Raw genomic sequence first — 16,681 nt, forward strand, 5'->3', positions numbered from 1 at the left:
TGCTCATTTTGTAAAAACAAACAAACAAACAAAAAAATGTCACCAAGAAGATATAATCCTAGCATATAACTTTCATCATAGATACAGCACAAGCTTCCACTGGTATAAATTTGGGTTATTTAGTTTGAGGTTTATTTTGTTGTCCTTACAATTTAGAAGCATATTCTTTAATTTGAGAATATGGAATAGGGCTGCATAACCAGCATAGCTCAAGTGATGAAAGATTTTGTGACTTTACTTCTGTTTAATAATTGCATGGCAAGGTAACAATACACCTGTGCATAAAAATGGAGAAACATTGCCAAAAATGAGCAGATGACAAAGATCAAGATTATAAAATAATTATAATATATAAGCCATTGCAGAGTACTTATTTTGTTTCAGAAACCTAGGAAACATCACTTGCAAAATCACTAAGCCAACACACAAGAAGAAACTTTGAAAAGTTAATAATAATGTGCTAATAAAATAGTCAAATTCTAAAATATCACTGGTCATAGAGTTATAAAATATGATTTTTGACAGGTAACTGAGTAACATTTTGGGCTTTCATATTTTACATCTTCACTAAATGTATTGCAAAAGAAAAGCAAAATACTGCATATTATTTTGTAAAACCATGCCTGCTTATAAAACACCAATATTTTATATTTACCTCAATAACATTAGTGAAGTCAAATTCCACATGGCCTTCCTAACCAAGTCATGAAAACTACACATCTAACTGGATTTGTTTTTTATTATTAATTACTACCATGTTTGAATGTAATTCATATGTCATTAAAAAAATCGGGAAGAACTTGGACATGGAAACTTAGATTATCTTTTCAAACTTTGGTTTATTTTTGGGAGCAATAACTGCAAACACATATAATACTTACTACCTTCCAGATTCTACATGATTTACATATATAACCCAAATGCTACCATGCAATGTAATCATTCACAATTTCCTACAAATTATTTCCAAATGACTTTTAACTATTTCCAAAGGTAAACCTAAACTCAATGAATTAATAGTTATAACCACTGCAACACCTAAATAAACATGTCACATATTTCTAGTGATATGCTACTAAATACTTAACAACCAGCACTCTGAGGTGTATATGAGGGGAGTTTTTACATGTCGTTCCTGCTGATTTCTGTGGTGTAAATACTTCCACCGTAAAAATGTCAACCTTCTAATGAGAAATCACTGAAGGCAAAGTTGTATAATTGTCTCTCACAGGTCCATCACTTGGGCTAGATCCACCCCACTATATTTTTAAAAATGGTATTTAAAATAGCAGTGTTGAAATAAGCATTTAATTTTAATTGTGGTAATTCTTGCTTAAAATTCTTTAATGAATCCTTTTAATGCTTAGGATAAAATCCAAACTTTTTTTTTCCTTCAGATTTAAAAATTATTATTATTAGTTTTAATCGTTATTATTGAAAGTATTACAGATGTGCCCATTTTTCTCCCATCGACCACTTCCTTCCCACTCCCACCCCCCTCCTGCTTTCCCTAAACTACTGTCTGTGTCCATTGGTTATGCATATATGCATATAACTTCTTTGGTTTATCTCTTCCCAACCCCCAACTCCTTCCCTCTGAGGTTTGTCAGTCTGCTCCCTACTTCCATGTCTCTGGATCTGTTTTGATCAACAGCTTATTTTGTTCATGATATTCCATAAATAAGTAACATCATGTGGTACTTGTGTTTCTTTAATAGGCTTATTTTACTTAGCATAATACTCTCCAGTTCCCTCCAGGTCGCGTCCCAAAGGGTAAGATATCTTTCTTTCTTACAGCTGTATAGTATTCCATTGTGTAAATGTACCACAGTTTTTTTAGCCTCTCATCTACTGAAGGACATTTGGGCTGTTTCCAGACCTTAGCTATTGTACATAGTGCTGCTATGAACATAGGGGTGCATATATTTTTTTCTGTTTTTTTTTTCATGCTTCTTAGGCTATATCCTGAGAGGCAGGATCACGGGGTTGAATGTCAGTTCAATTTTTAATTTTTTGAGGAAACCTCATATTGTTTTCCATAGTGGCTGCACCAGTCTGCATTCCCACCAGCACTGTACTAGAGTCCCCTTTTCTCCACACCCTTGCCAGCAATTGTTAACACAGCTTACAGAGCTCTGTACCATCTTGACACTGGAGAATTCCTTGTCTATGGACGCTGGTCAAATTACATTGTTTCAACCCTACCAAATTAAGAACATACAGATGGCCAAGGACACATGAAAAAATGCTCAAAGTCACTAATCATCAGAGAGATGCCCATTAAAACAACAATGAGGTATCACCTCACACCTGCCAGAACAAATTAACAAATGGTAAGTGCTGGCGAGGATGAGAAGGGGGCCCTAGTACACTGCTGGTGGGAGTGCAGACTGGTGCAGCCACTACGGAAAACAATAGGAAGTTTCCGCAAAAAATTAAAAATGGAACTGCCATTTGACCCAGTAATCCTACTTCTGGGAATATGTCCTAAGAATCCTGAAATACCAATCAGACAGAATATGTGTTCCTATGTTCATAGCAGCAATTTACAACAACCACAGATCTGGAAACAGCCCAAGTGACTTACAAACACTTGAATCTTTAGTCTTTTGCACAAGCTGTATCTTCTGCTTGATACCCTTTCTCCCATATTTCTTTTTACCAAATTCTACTTATCACATATGTCTCAGTGAATGTTCCTTCCATTAGGAAGTTTTCCTGACCATCAAAGGTTTGGGCAGCACTTCTATGCATTCCCACAGCATAAAATATGCTATTTTCATGATTTTACAATATGGTATTGGCATTTGCTGTTTTCTGCCATTACATACTAGAATGTAGGACCTATGAGGACAGAATTCTGCTTATACTCGAAGTCCTAGAGCTACTGTGCCCAATACAGTTGCTACTAGCTACACGTGGCTACTGAGAAATCGGTCTGTGGCTAGTCCAAATTGAACAGTGCTATAATTATAAATATACACCAGATTTTGAAGCTATTATATAAAAACTATAAAAGATCTCATTAATAATTTTATATTGAATACATATTAAAATGAAAAAACAAGAAATATTTAATAATAAAAATATATTTATAAAAACAATTTTGTCTGTTTATTTTTACTTCTTTAAATGGTTAATAGAAAAGTTAAAAGTAAATGTGCAGCCTACATATATAAATTGTATATTTATGTTAAGAGAGCACTACTTTATCACTATCTGTGAAATAAATTAATTGAAACAATATCATCCACTAGCGAGTACATTTTGAAAGAGAATAAAGGCTTTAAAGTTGAAATGGGACTGGGAGCAAAATGATAACTACTCTGAGTCCTACACTTTGTACACGTGACATACCGTCCATATATGATTATAATGGTCAAATGTGATAATAACTCATATGAAGCAACCATATGCTGGATTAAGTGACACTAACCTTTTTATCTTTTATTCTAGTGCATATATTCTGGGATAGTTATTAAAAATCAATTTTATATCAGAACTATGTCTCATACTTCTTTTGTATTTCAAGCACACTAGCACTACTGTTAAGGTTCAGTGGAAGATAACTTGTTTTTTCTGTGAATATGTCCAATCTCAACATCTCTATTTCTATAAAATATATAGTATTTTTTCAATTACATCAATTCCTTTCATTATAGAAAAACTTTACATGTCAAAATAAGACTACACAAAGAAACTTATCTTTCTAAGTGTTTAGTAGTTAATTAGATATTAAGGTATGTATGCTTATGAAAATGATAACATTGAATTTTTACAAATATTATAATTAATTATGAGAATATAATAATAGAATGTACTGCATTAAACATGAGATTTGTCACTTAATTATACACTGTCTTATCAAGTTATATAAATTATATTCTCAATATGACCACATCCTCCTTAAAGAAGGAGCCAAAATGCATGCTCCCTTTTTGGTAATGTTCCCTATGGCCCCCATCACAGAGTAAAACATATAGTAAATGCTCAATAAAGATGTACTGGTTTGAATTTCTTATTTACACATTTGATACTTAGAGATAAAATATTAAATTGAGTTTCATGAACAAGCAAACTAATATTTTTGTTTGCTTATTATGATATATAAATAATAGAAACAAATAGCAATGTGCATACCTGAATATACCTATTTATTGTTATCACTACATACTATATATTGAAAGAAAGAAATGTACACACCGGTGTAAGTCTTCCATGTTCTTGTCCCACATTGAACATGTTAGCCCAGATCGTGTTTTGGATAAACTGCCCATATAATTTTTGCCATTTCCACGATAACAATCTAAACATAAATATATATATATATAAAAAAACTGGTCAATATTAGGGAATATAGATAGAACAAAAACATTTTTTACAAGCATATAAATTCATAAAAATATCTCTCTGAAATCTGTACAAATTAAAATATTTTATTTTCTGCCAATTTTTTTCATTAAAATGAGATTTTATGATGCAAATTACACACTTTTAAAAATCAAATAAAAAATTAAATGGGTGGCTTTTAAGGACACTTAAGGTGAGACATTTTATTTAGATTGACATTTATATTTCTCCACATTTTCTTCTGAAAAATTTTACTCCACAGAAAAGAATGACATAATGAACACTCATGTACTCATCACATTTGTTGTGTTTTGAATTTATCTTTCATGAAATTGACATTCTGAGTCACCCGAGCCAGATGTTTTGCAAATGTTCTTTAATTTCATCCTTTCATTTTCTCATGAATAAAATGAAGTTAAAGACAGGCATATTGTGTGGATGATATTTTGTTCTTTTCAGAGCTCTGTCATGTGACACATAATGTCAGTATTTTTCATTATGGGTAGCGAGTTTAATAATTTGGTTACGTGGTGTAAAAGAAAAACTTCTCTTTTTGTGTAACTACAACATTGAGGCCTCTGAGACTGAGTAAACATTCTATTGTCAAACAATAGTCATAAAATGGCTTAGGCATACTTTGGTTTATTTTGCATGTATTAGTCTATGCTGATAATAAAATGGTTATTTTTTAAAAATTCCTATACTTCTTTATTTATTAGTTGTCATTCTTCTTGTAAATGAGTATTTCCTTCTTCCGGCTTCTTCTATTTAGGTATTACTACTACCAGCAATAGCAGTGGTAGTGGTAGCAATACTACTGCTATGGAAGGAGTGATACAAATGTGGACTCGTGACTTTTCTTATTCAATGGGATATGTAACATATTCCTATTGTTCATTTTGATGCTCAAATTGTTCCAAATTTAGCCAATAGAAGTGACTTTAAACTGGCTCCTATATCTTTCATCATGTCCCACGTATTTTTATTTTTTACCTTTTTTTTAGTTGAGCAATTTGTGCTCTATTACGCATTGATATATGTTTATATTTTAGTTTTAAAAATCATAAAAAGAATTCAACTTCTTCCAAATATGCAAGTTACACTTCTACATTTGAAAAGAAACACTACTCCATATTTTTAAGTAATAACACATAACTAAAAAGTGACTATCTGTGAAACAGTCCTAAGTTTTGTATGACTAAGAACTGTAGATTTGACTATTAAGCTTTGTAAACCATAGTATATTATCATTGGTTTTAATTCTGCTCTGTAATTATAATAAATAATAGGTGCAAATCTTAATAAAAATTTTAAATAAATAATTTAATAATTCATTCAGGAATCAATTAACATAGTAAAAACAATATACACACGTATATACATATATACTATAACTATACAAGTTATTTGTATATATTATATATATTATGTCCCTTATTTATTATTAGTAGTAAATCCCTTTATTAATAAAAAAATACCAAATATATACTTGAGTGGTTTTTTTTTAAATATGTTTTTACTGATTTTTGAGAGAGAGAAGAAGGGAGCAAGAGATAGAAACATCGAAGTGAGAGAAATATCAACCGGCTGCCTCCTGCACACCCCCTACTGGGGATGGAACCTGCAACCCAGGCATATGCTCTGACCAGGGATTGAATCAGGACCCCTCAGTCCATGGGATGACACTCAATCCACTCAGCCACAGCAGCCGGGTGTCTTACTTATTTTAAAATTAACAATATAGCCCTGGCCGGTTTGGCTCAGTGGTTGGAGCGTCGGCCTGCGGACCATAGAGTCCCGGGTTCAGTTCCCGCTAGGGGCATGTACCAAAATAAATAAATAAATAAATAAATAAATAAATAAAAATTAAATTAAATTAACATTACACTTTAAAAAATCACTTCATATTAGTTCAGCAGAGCTTTATCATACTTTTTGCAATCTCATAGTATTTTACCATGTTTGTTATTTATTCTTCCAGAACATTATAATTAATTTGCTTGGTATTTAAAAAGACTTGCTGATCTACTTATTAATATCATTAAATTTATAATTAGCCTATGCATAATTTATGTATTTATGACATTAGAGTAAGGTCAAGAAATATTTTTCTACATGTTACAATTTATGGCTTTCAAGAGTGATTTAATATTTTATTACATATATTTTGCACATTTCTAAGTATATTCCTAAGTTTCTATCAGTTTTGTTGCTAGTATAGATGTAGTTTTCTATTAATTAGATCATCAGACTCATATCTAATACTACTGATATTTGCATATTAATTGTATATCCTGCTACTTAGTAAAAAAAAAAATTTAATCCTCATTCAAGCATATGTTTTTTACTGACTGTTTTTAGAGAGAGGAGTGGAGAGAGAGAGAACAACATTGATGTGAGAGAGAAACATCCACTGGTTGTCTCCCATAGGCACCCCAACCAGGACTTGAACTTGAAACCTAGATGTGCGCCTTAACTGGGAATTGAACCCTCTGATCAACTGGGCAACTCAACCAGGGCAGGATACTTCTTTATTATTTAAATTCAATTTTCCAAGTAATTACCTTTATATCATTTGTTTTGCATAAAGATAGGTCTTTTGCTTTTTCACCCAATTGATATCTAATTGTATAAAGTAATATCTCCAATAGAATGTTAAAGAAAAATACGGTAACTTATATTAGAAAAGGATATAGTAGACATTCCTGTTTGCTTGTATTTTTAACCTTATTAAGAATGCCTCTAACGTTTCCCCATTAAGTGGTGGTTTCTTTATTAGACTATTCACTCAAATTTCATTTAGGATCTGTATATTAATATTCACAAATGAAATAAGACTATACTTGTGCTATCATTACCATGTTTTTTTTTTTCTTTATTGATTTCAGAGAGGGAGAGAAAGATAGAAACATTGATGAGAGAGAACACTGATTGGCTGCCTCCAGCATGCCCCACACATGTGCCCTGACCAGAAATCAAACTGGTGACCTCTTGGTGCATGGGTTGATGCTCAACCACTGAGCAACACCAGCCAAGCTTTACCATGTTTAATTATCAATATTATAGTTCTATCATAAAAATAATTTGGAAGATTTACTATATTTTTAAGCTACAGGGCAATTTATATAGTATTCAGAATATCTCATCTGTAAATTTATCTAGGCATCATGTATTTTTGCTGTAATTGTTCATTAATAAATGTCCATATAGGAATTAGTCTATGTAAGTTTTCTTTCTCTACCAGGGACAATTCAAATAACGTGAATTTTCCTAATAAATTACCCATTTCGTCATCAAAGTCTTCTTGACTTTGTGGTTGTATCAAATAATCTTTTGTTTTCTAATTTTCCTGTGTCAATTGTTATCTCTTGATAATTATATTTTATAGTTGCATAATATATATAACATATATTATATATTTAAAATAATTATATTTTATAGTTAAAAAAAATAAATATATATATATTTGTTTCTTTCTTGAGACAGCTGGTGGTGTCTATTTTATTAATTTTTTCAAAGAACCATCAGTTTGCTTTAGTCATTAGTTCTCTTTTTCTTTATCTGCCTTAATAATGTCTGCTTTTATCTTCTTTTTTTCTTTCTTATATTGTTTTTTATTTATTTTATCCCCAATTCTTTGAGTTAGAAATTTGACTTGCCTTCATTATTTATATCAATGTCAATATTTAAAGCTGTGAGCTGTCTTCTTTTTATTGTCTTAAGTGTACCGCATATAATCTAATAAATTGTGTTTTATTAGCATTTTAAAGAAATTCTGCAACTTCAGTTTTTATTTTATAAACAATATTCAATTAGAAGAGCATTTATACATATGCTAATTCAGATATTACAAGATTTGAGAAAAAGGTTTTAACTAATCAATCTATATGTGAAATTTACGTTTTCTGTTAAATCATCCGTGTGTGTGCTCGTGCAAATGCACATATATTATCGCCTATATAACACTGCATATGATTGATTAGCTTGGCAATATCAAACAATAGCATTACATTGTTAAATATTACATCTGTATGTTGAATTAGCTGTGTCTCTTAAGTAGGACTTCTTCATTTTTAAATTACCCCACAGAGCCTGCACTTTGTTGCAATGTATCAGGAACAACACATAATTTAAAAAAATAATGCAATATATTACTAAAGTCATAATAGAAAAGAGAAAGCATGGAGTAATGGAAAGATTATTTTAAGGAGATTTATATTTAATCCTAGCTGTGTTAATTTGAGTATTTAGGCAAGTTATTTAAATTCCATAAAACTAACTTTTTTTGTCTATTAATGTGTACATTTATTAAATAAGCAGAAACATCTACTTAACTTCTAAAATCCAAAACTCTCATTTTATATTACCCAATCTTTTGATAAGTAATATATATGTACCGTGCATAAAAGATCTTAATATACACCAGAAGCTTATAAAGCAATTATTCTCATTTGTCTCCATTATCGCAAATTATTCGTAGTAGTTTAAATGAACAAGACAGGAACACAACATCCAGCTGGTACCGAAACTCCCTTCATCATTGGTTTTAACTTTATTTCTAAATGACCTTTAAAATCTGCCAAAGAACAGTAAAATTGACTAAAGAGGGACTTATCCCTTCTTTTCTCTATAACTGTGTTCAGAGTTGTTCATGAAATGTCACTGAGAAAGAAGTTAAAGGATGGATGAATATGTTTAAGGCAATAAATCTATGAAATGAAGCTTTAAATTTGGTTTGGACTTTTTAGGATGATTTAGGACTGACCATGACCATCATAATATAATTTATGTGAAAAAATGATTATTTGAAAATTGTAACTCTCAAGTCATTGTATACCCATAAATTTCCAGAATCCAACATTATTAATCTTTGACAAATAATTTCTTTTTAAAACTTATTTCAATATGACTTTTCTCTACTACTGCTCCCTGAAACAATAATCTTCAATGGCATCTATGTTTCCAAGTACAGTGGTGATTTATCCCGAACCCCACCGATACACACTATCTCCACTCCTAATACCTAGGTCCACATCACTCTCATCTCCTGCCTGAATTCCTGAAACAATCACTCAATTGATTCCCCTGTTTTGGCCCTTGTCAGAAGTCCTGGCTATTTTCCAAAATGCAGCCAAAGTCATCCAGTTAAAATTTAAGTCAGACAGGTCATTTCATTTCTGTTCTCAGAACTCGACAACAGAGTTCCTTCTCTTTCAGAATAAAAGTGTAAATCCTCCTAGTGCCTACAAAGCCTCTGTAGTTTCGGCCCAGTTGCTCTGTAACCTCATCTCCTGCTACTCTCTGTCTTGCTCAGTCTGTACCAGCCACAGTGTACCAGAGCTCTTTCCATCCTTTTCCTTCCTTTAAACGTTTCAAGCACTCTCCCATGTCATGCCATTTTCAACTGCAGATTCTCTCTACGTAGAATGCTCTGTACAAATATATGCATATGGACATGCTGCTCGCTCACTTTTTTCGAGTCTCCTTAAATGTTACCTTAATATGTAAGATCTTCCCAAACAATGAAAGTATGAAGTAGCAAAACCCTTCTCATCGAACTGGGACACTTTTCTCTCTGGCACTTACCACAAACGAGTTACTGTCTCTGCCTTTTTTTTTTTTTTTTTTGCTTATTTTCTGTTTACTAGAAATTAGTTCCATGGACTAACAGAATTTTGTTGTTTCCTGGTATATCCCCAGTGCTTAGAACTGTGTCTGGCACTGGTATACAAGCAAATAAATAAAAGTTGAGCAAATGAATATGAAAAAAATAACAACTTTAGACTTGGTGACTTTGTTTGCTATCCAGCAAAAGCAGTACCATAAGTAGGCCTTCTGCTGTAAACTGTGAAATCCCTTTAGGCATTTCCCCTGAATTTAATCATGCCCACATTGCAAAATGTCAACTATTACCTTGTCCACTTGACACGTCACATTTTGGAATTTGGGAGCAGTAGCCAACTCGGATGTTTGGATCAGTGGTAAAACACCAGGGTGACTCAGCCCCATCTGGATTTCGGCAATAATTTTCTCTTAGGTCCCTATTGAGAATAAGCATGTTAATGTAAATTGCCTGAGTTCTTACATTGATGGACTCAGCACCAGTACATGTTTAGAACCCCAGAATGTGTGCATTCTATAAAATTAGAGTCCTGAGTTTCAGTTTTAGGACAGTTAGAACAATTTAGAATTCAGTATAACAGCTGACACTGCCCCCATTACTGAAAACATGCTGTCAGATGGTGTTCGTTCCCTTGCACCTGGAGATCCAAACACACAGCGCTCCTTCCGGAAAGAGAGAACTAGTACCACCTCATTCTTCTCACTCATTCTCAATACTTGGTCTCTCAACTGTCACACATTTGAAAAACTAACCTGTAATTTATTATGTTTTTATGGCTCATATATAATGTAGAAACAACATGTATCTCTCTGCAGAATAAAGGCTATTATGAATAGTCATTAACTACTCTCATTTAAAATGAAAGTTTCACCTATTCAAACATTTGCCACAAAAACATCATAAATATTTCTCCTTTGAATTCTGTATTTTCTTGATTTATTTAACTTGCTACATACATTTATTTTCATTTCAAAGTAGTTATTTCTTGATTTAGAGAAGTTACCAAAAGCTTGACAAGTATTTTGTAAAATAAAGGCACAATCATAATATAGAAACCTAACTATCGAAGTTGTCAATGTAGTATATCCTTTATTTTACCAATGGTTTATTAAATATTTGGAGTTCTTGATAAGGAAAAATTCTATATGAATATTCTCTGTATATAAAAGGATTTTAATGTGAACCTTAATGTAAGTAAGGTTAACTTTAAATAAAATACTGCATTTATGATTTGCTTTCCTGAAAATGCTTTATAATCTGAAGCAAACTGGTACTTTCTTTTCTTAGCTCTGTGGCTAATAATTTAACAACATTAATATTCAATCTATTGGAAACCATATTATTTACATTACTTAGGTCCAATTAGAAGTATTGCCCTAGCCAGTGTGTCTCAGTTTGTTGAGCATCATCCCATGCACCCAAAGGTCATCAGTTCGATTCCCAGTCAGGGCACATGCCCAGGTTACAGGTTCAATCCCCAGTTGGGGTACATATGAGAGGCAACTAATCAATGCTTCTCTCTCACGTCACTCTTTCTCTCTCTCTCCCTTCTTCTCTCTCTAAAATCAATAAAAACATTTTTAAAGTACTATAATTTTATTAATGCACAAATTGATCATTACAAACTGAGAATATTTTAAGTAAGAAGCTTCGGTTCGGTTATAAAATCAACAATAGTTGATAATTGATCTAGTAAAAATAGGTCCTAACACAAACTTAGTTGTTTAAGGTTATAAGAACAGTGATTGTCAATAGTTAAAGCCACAGTATAGTAAGTTTTCATAATTATAACCAATATTCAAGCCTTTGGTATAATATAATTATTAATTGAAAAGGTAAAGAAAATCTAATTATTTCAACCAATTTATACTTATGTTTCAAAATTTTATGTCAGTACAAAATGCATGCATTGATGAAAATTACTTAGTTAAATTAATTTAAGGCAAGATAATTAAACAGAGACATAAGGCTAACAAATTCTAAGTTTAGACCCACTTTAAAAATCTATATCTAATTGCTAGTGAGGTTGAACTTTTCAGATAACTGCTGGTCATTTGTATGTCTTCTTGGTAGAGGTGTCTGTTCACTTGAAACCTATATGCTCCTATTAAGTAATGTCATCCCAATAAATTTAATTTTAAAAAATAAAAAATAAAATTATCTAACACAAACACAAAGTCAATATCTAGAAGCACCTCATTTATCTAGATTAATCAAGAATGAGAGTCAAGGTATACCCAAATATTTTTCCTAAGATATTTTCCTTCACTTAAAGAAAGAATTGTTTACAATTACTAAAACAAATTAATCATTATATGATAAATGTAGAATCATCACAGGTAGTATGGTTGAGTTATACTTTTAAAATTGCCATTTGTAAGGAGTCTCAGTATTGAGGCAAATAGTGTTTAATACAACCAGAGACACCTGACCAGAACACTATTCTCTGCTAGACCACAAATATTAAATGTATCAATATTCTAAGAAAAATACTGAGTCCATTTTTATCCATTTTATAACACACTTTTTGGGTTTGGTCATCTTGACCAAATAACTAAATTAAGAAAAAATAGCATAAAATCTGATAACAAATAACAGCTAACTCTTGATAGTTTTTACTCATGAAATATGTAAATTAAACTTTTATAATTATTCTTCTTTCCTTACAAATAAATTTTATTGGGTATTCACACATACACGACTTCGTACTTGAGTATTACCAGTCATTAGAACTTCACAGAATGTGTGAATGGCACTGACAGTGTCCTCTTTGTCTCTCTTACCTAATCTTTTCTCAGTTTCTTTGCTTTCTTTACTCTGATATTTATTTCTGATAAAGCCACATTGGTCAGAAATAGAGTGTACTGCTGTGAAGAAAATGGTGGAAAATAAACCCAGAATGACAACTATAAATTTGTTATTATAAAATAATGAAAAACTAATAACAGATGAATATTTACTATCTAAGTAAATACATTAAGTTAACTTAAAAAGAAAAACATAAAATATCTCCCCTCTCTAGTGGATGGGCCAACTAGTGCTCATAATTCTCCATCTTGAAATGTTAAGCTCTCTTATTAAAATCCAATTACATAAAGCCAATATATGTTATTTATAGGTGCTATTCAGCAAAGCCACTATGAATGACACGTGTGTTATAAATTTCAAAAGCAATCATTTTATGTTCTCCATAACAAGGTGGACAATTTAAAAACACATGGCATTGTGGCTGTGCCTGTGCAGCAAAAGTCAAGTGGTGAAAAAAAGCAGCCACAGAGAAGGCACATGCAACTATATTTAGTCAAGGAAAGTTTCTTTGACTTGATTCATCTAAACAATTGTTTTACTTGCCCACTTTTAAAAAGCAAATCCAGGAACAATAGAAAATGTTCATTTAACATTTTAAAAATAATTTTGTTTCAAGGCTGAAAACTCATCAGTTTACAATATTAACCAAAATCAAGGTATCCATCTTCTTGTATGAGAAAAACATATGTAATCTCCCCTAAAGTTAATATGAAAATTTTAAAAAGCACTCATTTGAAATTTGACTGGTTATTATTACCATATATTGGTTTGTTAAATGGACCTATAAGAACAAAGCTGTCATCAGAAACCTGTATATGTGCTTCCCAAAGCATAGTACATCAACTACCTAATTCAGGATCACCTAGAGTGCTTGTTAAAATGCATATTTGAGATCCAAATATCAGACATAAGGAATCCAAATATCTGAGTAATCTACCTTTTAACTCTTGATTATCGCTAGGCACGCTACTAAAGTTTAAGGATCACTAACGCAGAAATTAGTAAAAAGTAATCACTCTACTTCATTTTCCCAGAGCTTACTGCAAATTTATATTTGTCTAATTTACTCACTTGCACTTGAAATTTTCAGGAGTTATGTCATGCTGGTGAGGATACTGGGAATCCCATCGCTGACATGGAATTCCATTCCAGATGGTATTGACGGTGCCCCGGTAACCTTCTCCTTGACCTTGAATGCATTCAGTTGTTTCTACAGGGACATTCGTATCATTCATAGTACTGTGAGCTATTGGTAAAAAGAAATACAAATTAAATAAAATCTTTCAACCTATCATTTTCTTTTGATGTTCATTTACATTTGTATTACCAGGATTTTTTGTTATATAAATTTTCATAATAATTGAGTGGAATAAAAAAATAAATTTATCATTATTACTATTACACTCAACCCAAGGAGTAAGCTGACATAGTGGACTCAACTGTGAAATTTTTCTCTTTATAAAACAGAATATTGTAGCTTGGCTTTATCTAGACCTCTCTCTCTATCTTCCTCTCTCTCCAAAAAAAATCATATAAACATATCCTTGAGTGAGGATTAAAAAAAATAATAATAAATCCCTTTTACTATTTTGGAAATTGAAAAATATCTATGAGTAATATGGTGATCAAGTAGGAAAATAAGAAGTACTATGCTCTAAGTTTGGCCATCAAAAAAAAAAGGAAAATTAATGGTGGTATAGAGAGCAGAGTTATAAAAAAAAATCAATTTATTATTATTGCAATCTCCTTTCCAATTTTTCTTTCAAACACCAAATTAGGTTCTTGAAAAATTCTTTAAAGGCATTTACTTCCATATGTCATTATAACTTATATATGCTGAATATATAGTATTTCTGAAATAACTATATAATTATTCCTAAAATTATATACAGACAAAGTGGATAATGGTATTAACCTTGGTTTTTCTCTAATATTATAAATATATTTTAAGCTGATATGCAAAATTTCTTTTTAATAAACTTGTTGGCATTTAAAAAAATAAACTAATTAGTTGTTCTAGTTCTTTTCTTAATCCAACTATAATTATTAACATACTTTATGAAGATCATGGAACTCTCAGTAACAAAGTAAAAAAAAAATTAGTTTTTACCACAACTTGAATTTTCTTTTTGTCTTTAATGCTGCTCACTATAACAAAATATAACTCAAACCATTCTGGAGCAAGTAAAATCCATAGGCCTTCTCAAAAACATCCATGAAAATGTTTGTGGTTCAAAAGAGTTAAAGTCAATGTAAACTCCTCAGTTACCTTTACAATTCCAATGGTCATTCAAGATATTGCTGGATAAAACTCAAGTTGCCACCCTCCAGGACAGTTTATGATTTAAATAAATGTCTTTGATTTTTCTACTCTGGAATTAGATGTATTATTTCTCCAAAGGAGAGGTCAGAATTAGAGATGACTTGAGGGATGTCTATAAAAGTGTTTCGTATGTAATAGTGTAAACATGTTTAAATGGCTCTTCTATTTTATTTAAATTTATAATTTTCTTACAAATAATTACTACCTTATGTGGCTGAATGCTTTATTTCATTAAATTCCATGGGAATTACATAAAACCCAAGTTTGGAGTTATTCTATGAAACTGTGTAAACAAGAAGAGAATTAACTAATGACCATCTCAACCACTAGAATATGTTGTATATACATATTTCTACAGCTTGCCTTTGTTGTTGTTGTTGTTGTTCCTCACTGGAGGATATTTTTTTCTACTGATTTTTAGAGAGAGTGGAAGGGAGGGAAGGAGAAAAACATCAACGTGAGAGAGACACATCAATTGGTTGCCTCCCACACGACCCCAAATGGGACCTGGGATCAATCCTGTAACTTAGGTATGTGCCCTTGACTGAAATCAAACTCAAGATCCTTCAGTACATGGGCCAACACTCTAACCACGGAGCCAAACTGGCCAGGGCTACAGATTGCCTTTATAATAACCTCACTCAGTTTTTAAATATTTAAAATTTTTATGTATCTAAATTAAAAGGAAATTCAAATGGAGATGAGACAATGTCCAAATATTGACCTATAAAGTGATCACTGAGAGTTGATAGCTTAGAGAATTTATGTGTGTGTGTGTGTGTGTGTGTGTGTGTACATATATATATATGTACACACACACACACACATACAGGATACACATGTACATATATTGATATTACTAATACTGAATATATATTGATATTACTAATACTGATTCAGGAAGAGCAAAAATTATTGGGCTGGGGGAAATGACATATAGAAAAAGTTGATTCTAATAAACCAAGTAAGTCCTTTATGATTTTAATATTACCTAAAGTTATTCCAAGAAATAAAAAATAAGATGGATTCACAGGTCCTGAGGAACGGTATATATTTCATGAAAACAAATGCCACTAAGCTACTACATTTCTGATTGAGTTTACTGTGAAATTATTTGAGGAGACTGCATGGGGAAGTCTTGAAAGGATGATAACTCTAAAACAGATAAAAGGTCAAGCTTGTACTGATATATTTCATATATAGTTATAAAACTATGATGTGAAACAAGACAAAACAAATGTCCCCAGGAATCCTTCAATTCATTAGCTTAACATTTTAAGAAGAAAAGTTCTGTTTCCCTCACTTCTTGAATTTAAACTTCTGGGCAGCAAATTTGTGACCTTGGTCAGGATTCAGAATCCTAACAAAGGGAGAAACATCAGAGTCAGAGCAATCAAAGCAAAAACACTTTCATCAGTCTTTTCATGAGCCTCATTGCCTGTCTTGGGTGCTTCTACATTTTCACTTTTGTACTTATTTGTGTGTGTTGTTGTGTTTGTTTATTGCTGATCCATTTTTTTTTTTTCTTTTCTTTTTTTTTGTTCAGACAGAGCGGGAGGGAGAGAGAGGAAGGGAGA

General features: G+C 31.7%; 1 protein-coding gene across 3 annotated transcripts in view; it reads right to left on the reverse strand.

Moving 5' to 3' along the window:
• The window catches only part of HGF (hepatocyte growth factor), a 69,927-nt gene that overhangs the window by 14,956 nt on the left and 38,290 nt on the right, over window positions 1-16,681 (reverse strand). For all 3 annotated transcript variants that reach the window (XM_036247274.1, XM_036247275.1, XM_036247273.1), the window contains 3 exons: window positions 13,853-14,027; window positions 10,264-10,391; window positions 4,204-4,306 (listed from right to left, as the gene is read on the reverse strand). In XM_036247274.1, the coding sequence (XP_036103167.1) occupies window positions 4,204-4,306; window positions 10,264-10,391; window positions 13,853-14,027 (406 nt within the window). The remainder of the gene's footprint in view (window positions 1-4,203; window positions 4,307-10,263; window positions 10,392-13,852; window positions 14,028-16,681) is intronic.

This window comes from Molossus molossus, unplaced genomic scaffold (genome assembly GCF_014108415.1).
Source record: "Molossus molossus isolate mMolMol1 unplaced genomic scaffold, mMolMol1.p scaffold_m16_p_7, whole genome shotgun sequence".
Taxonomy (NCBI): Eukaryota; Metazoa; Chordata; class Mammalia; order Chiroptera; family Molossidae; genus Molossus; species Molossus molossus.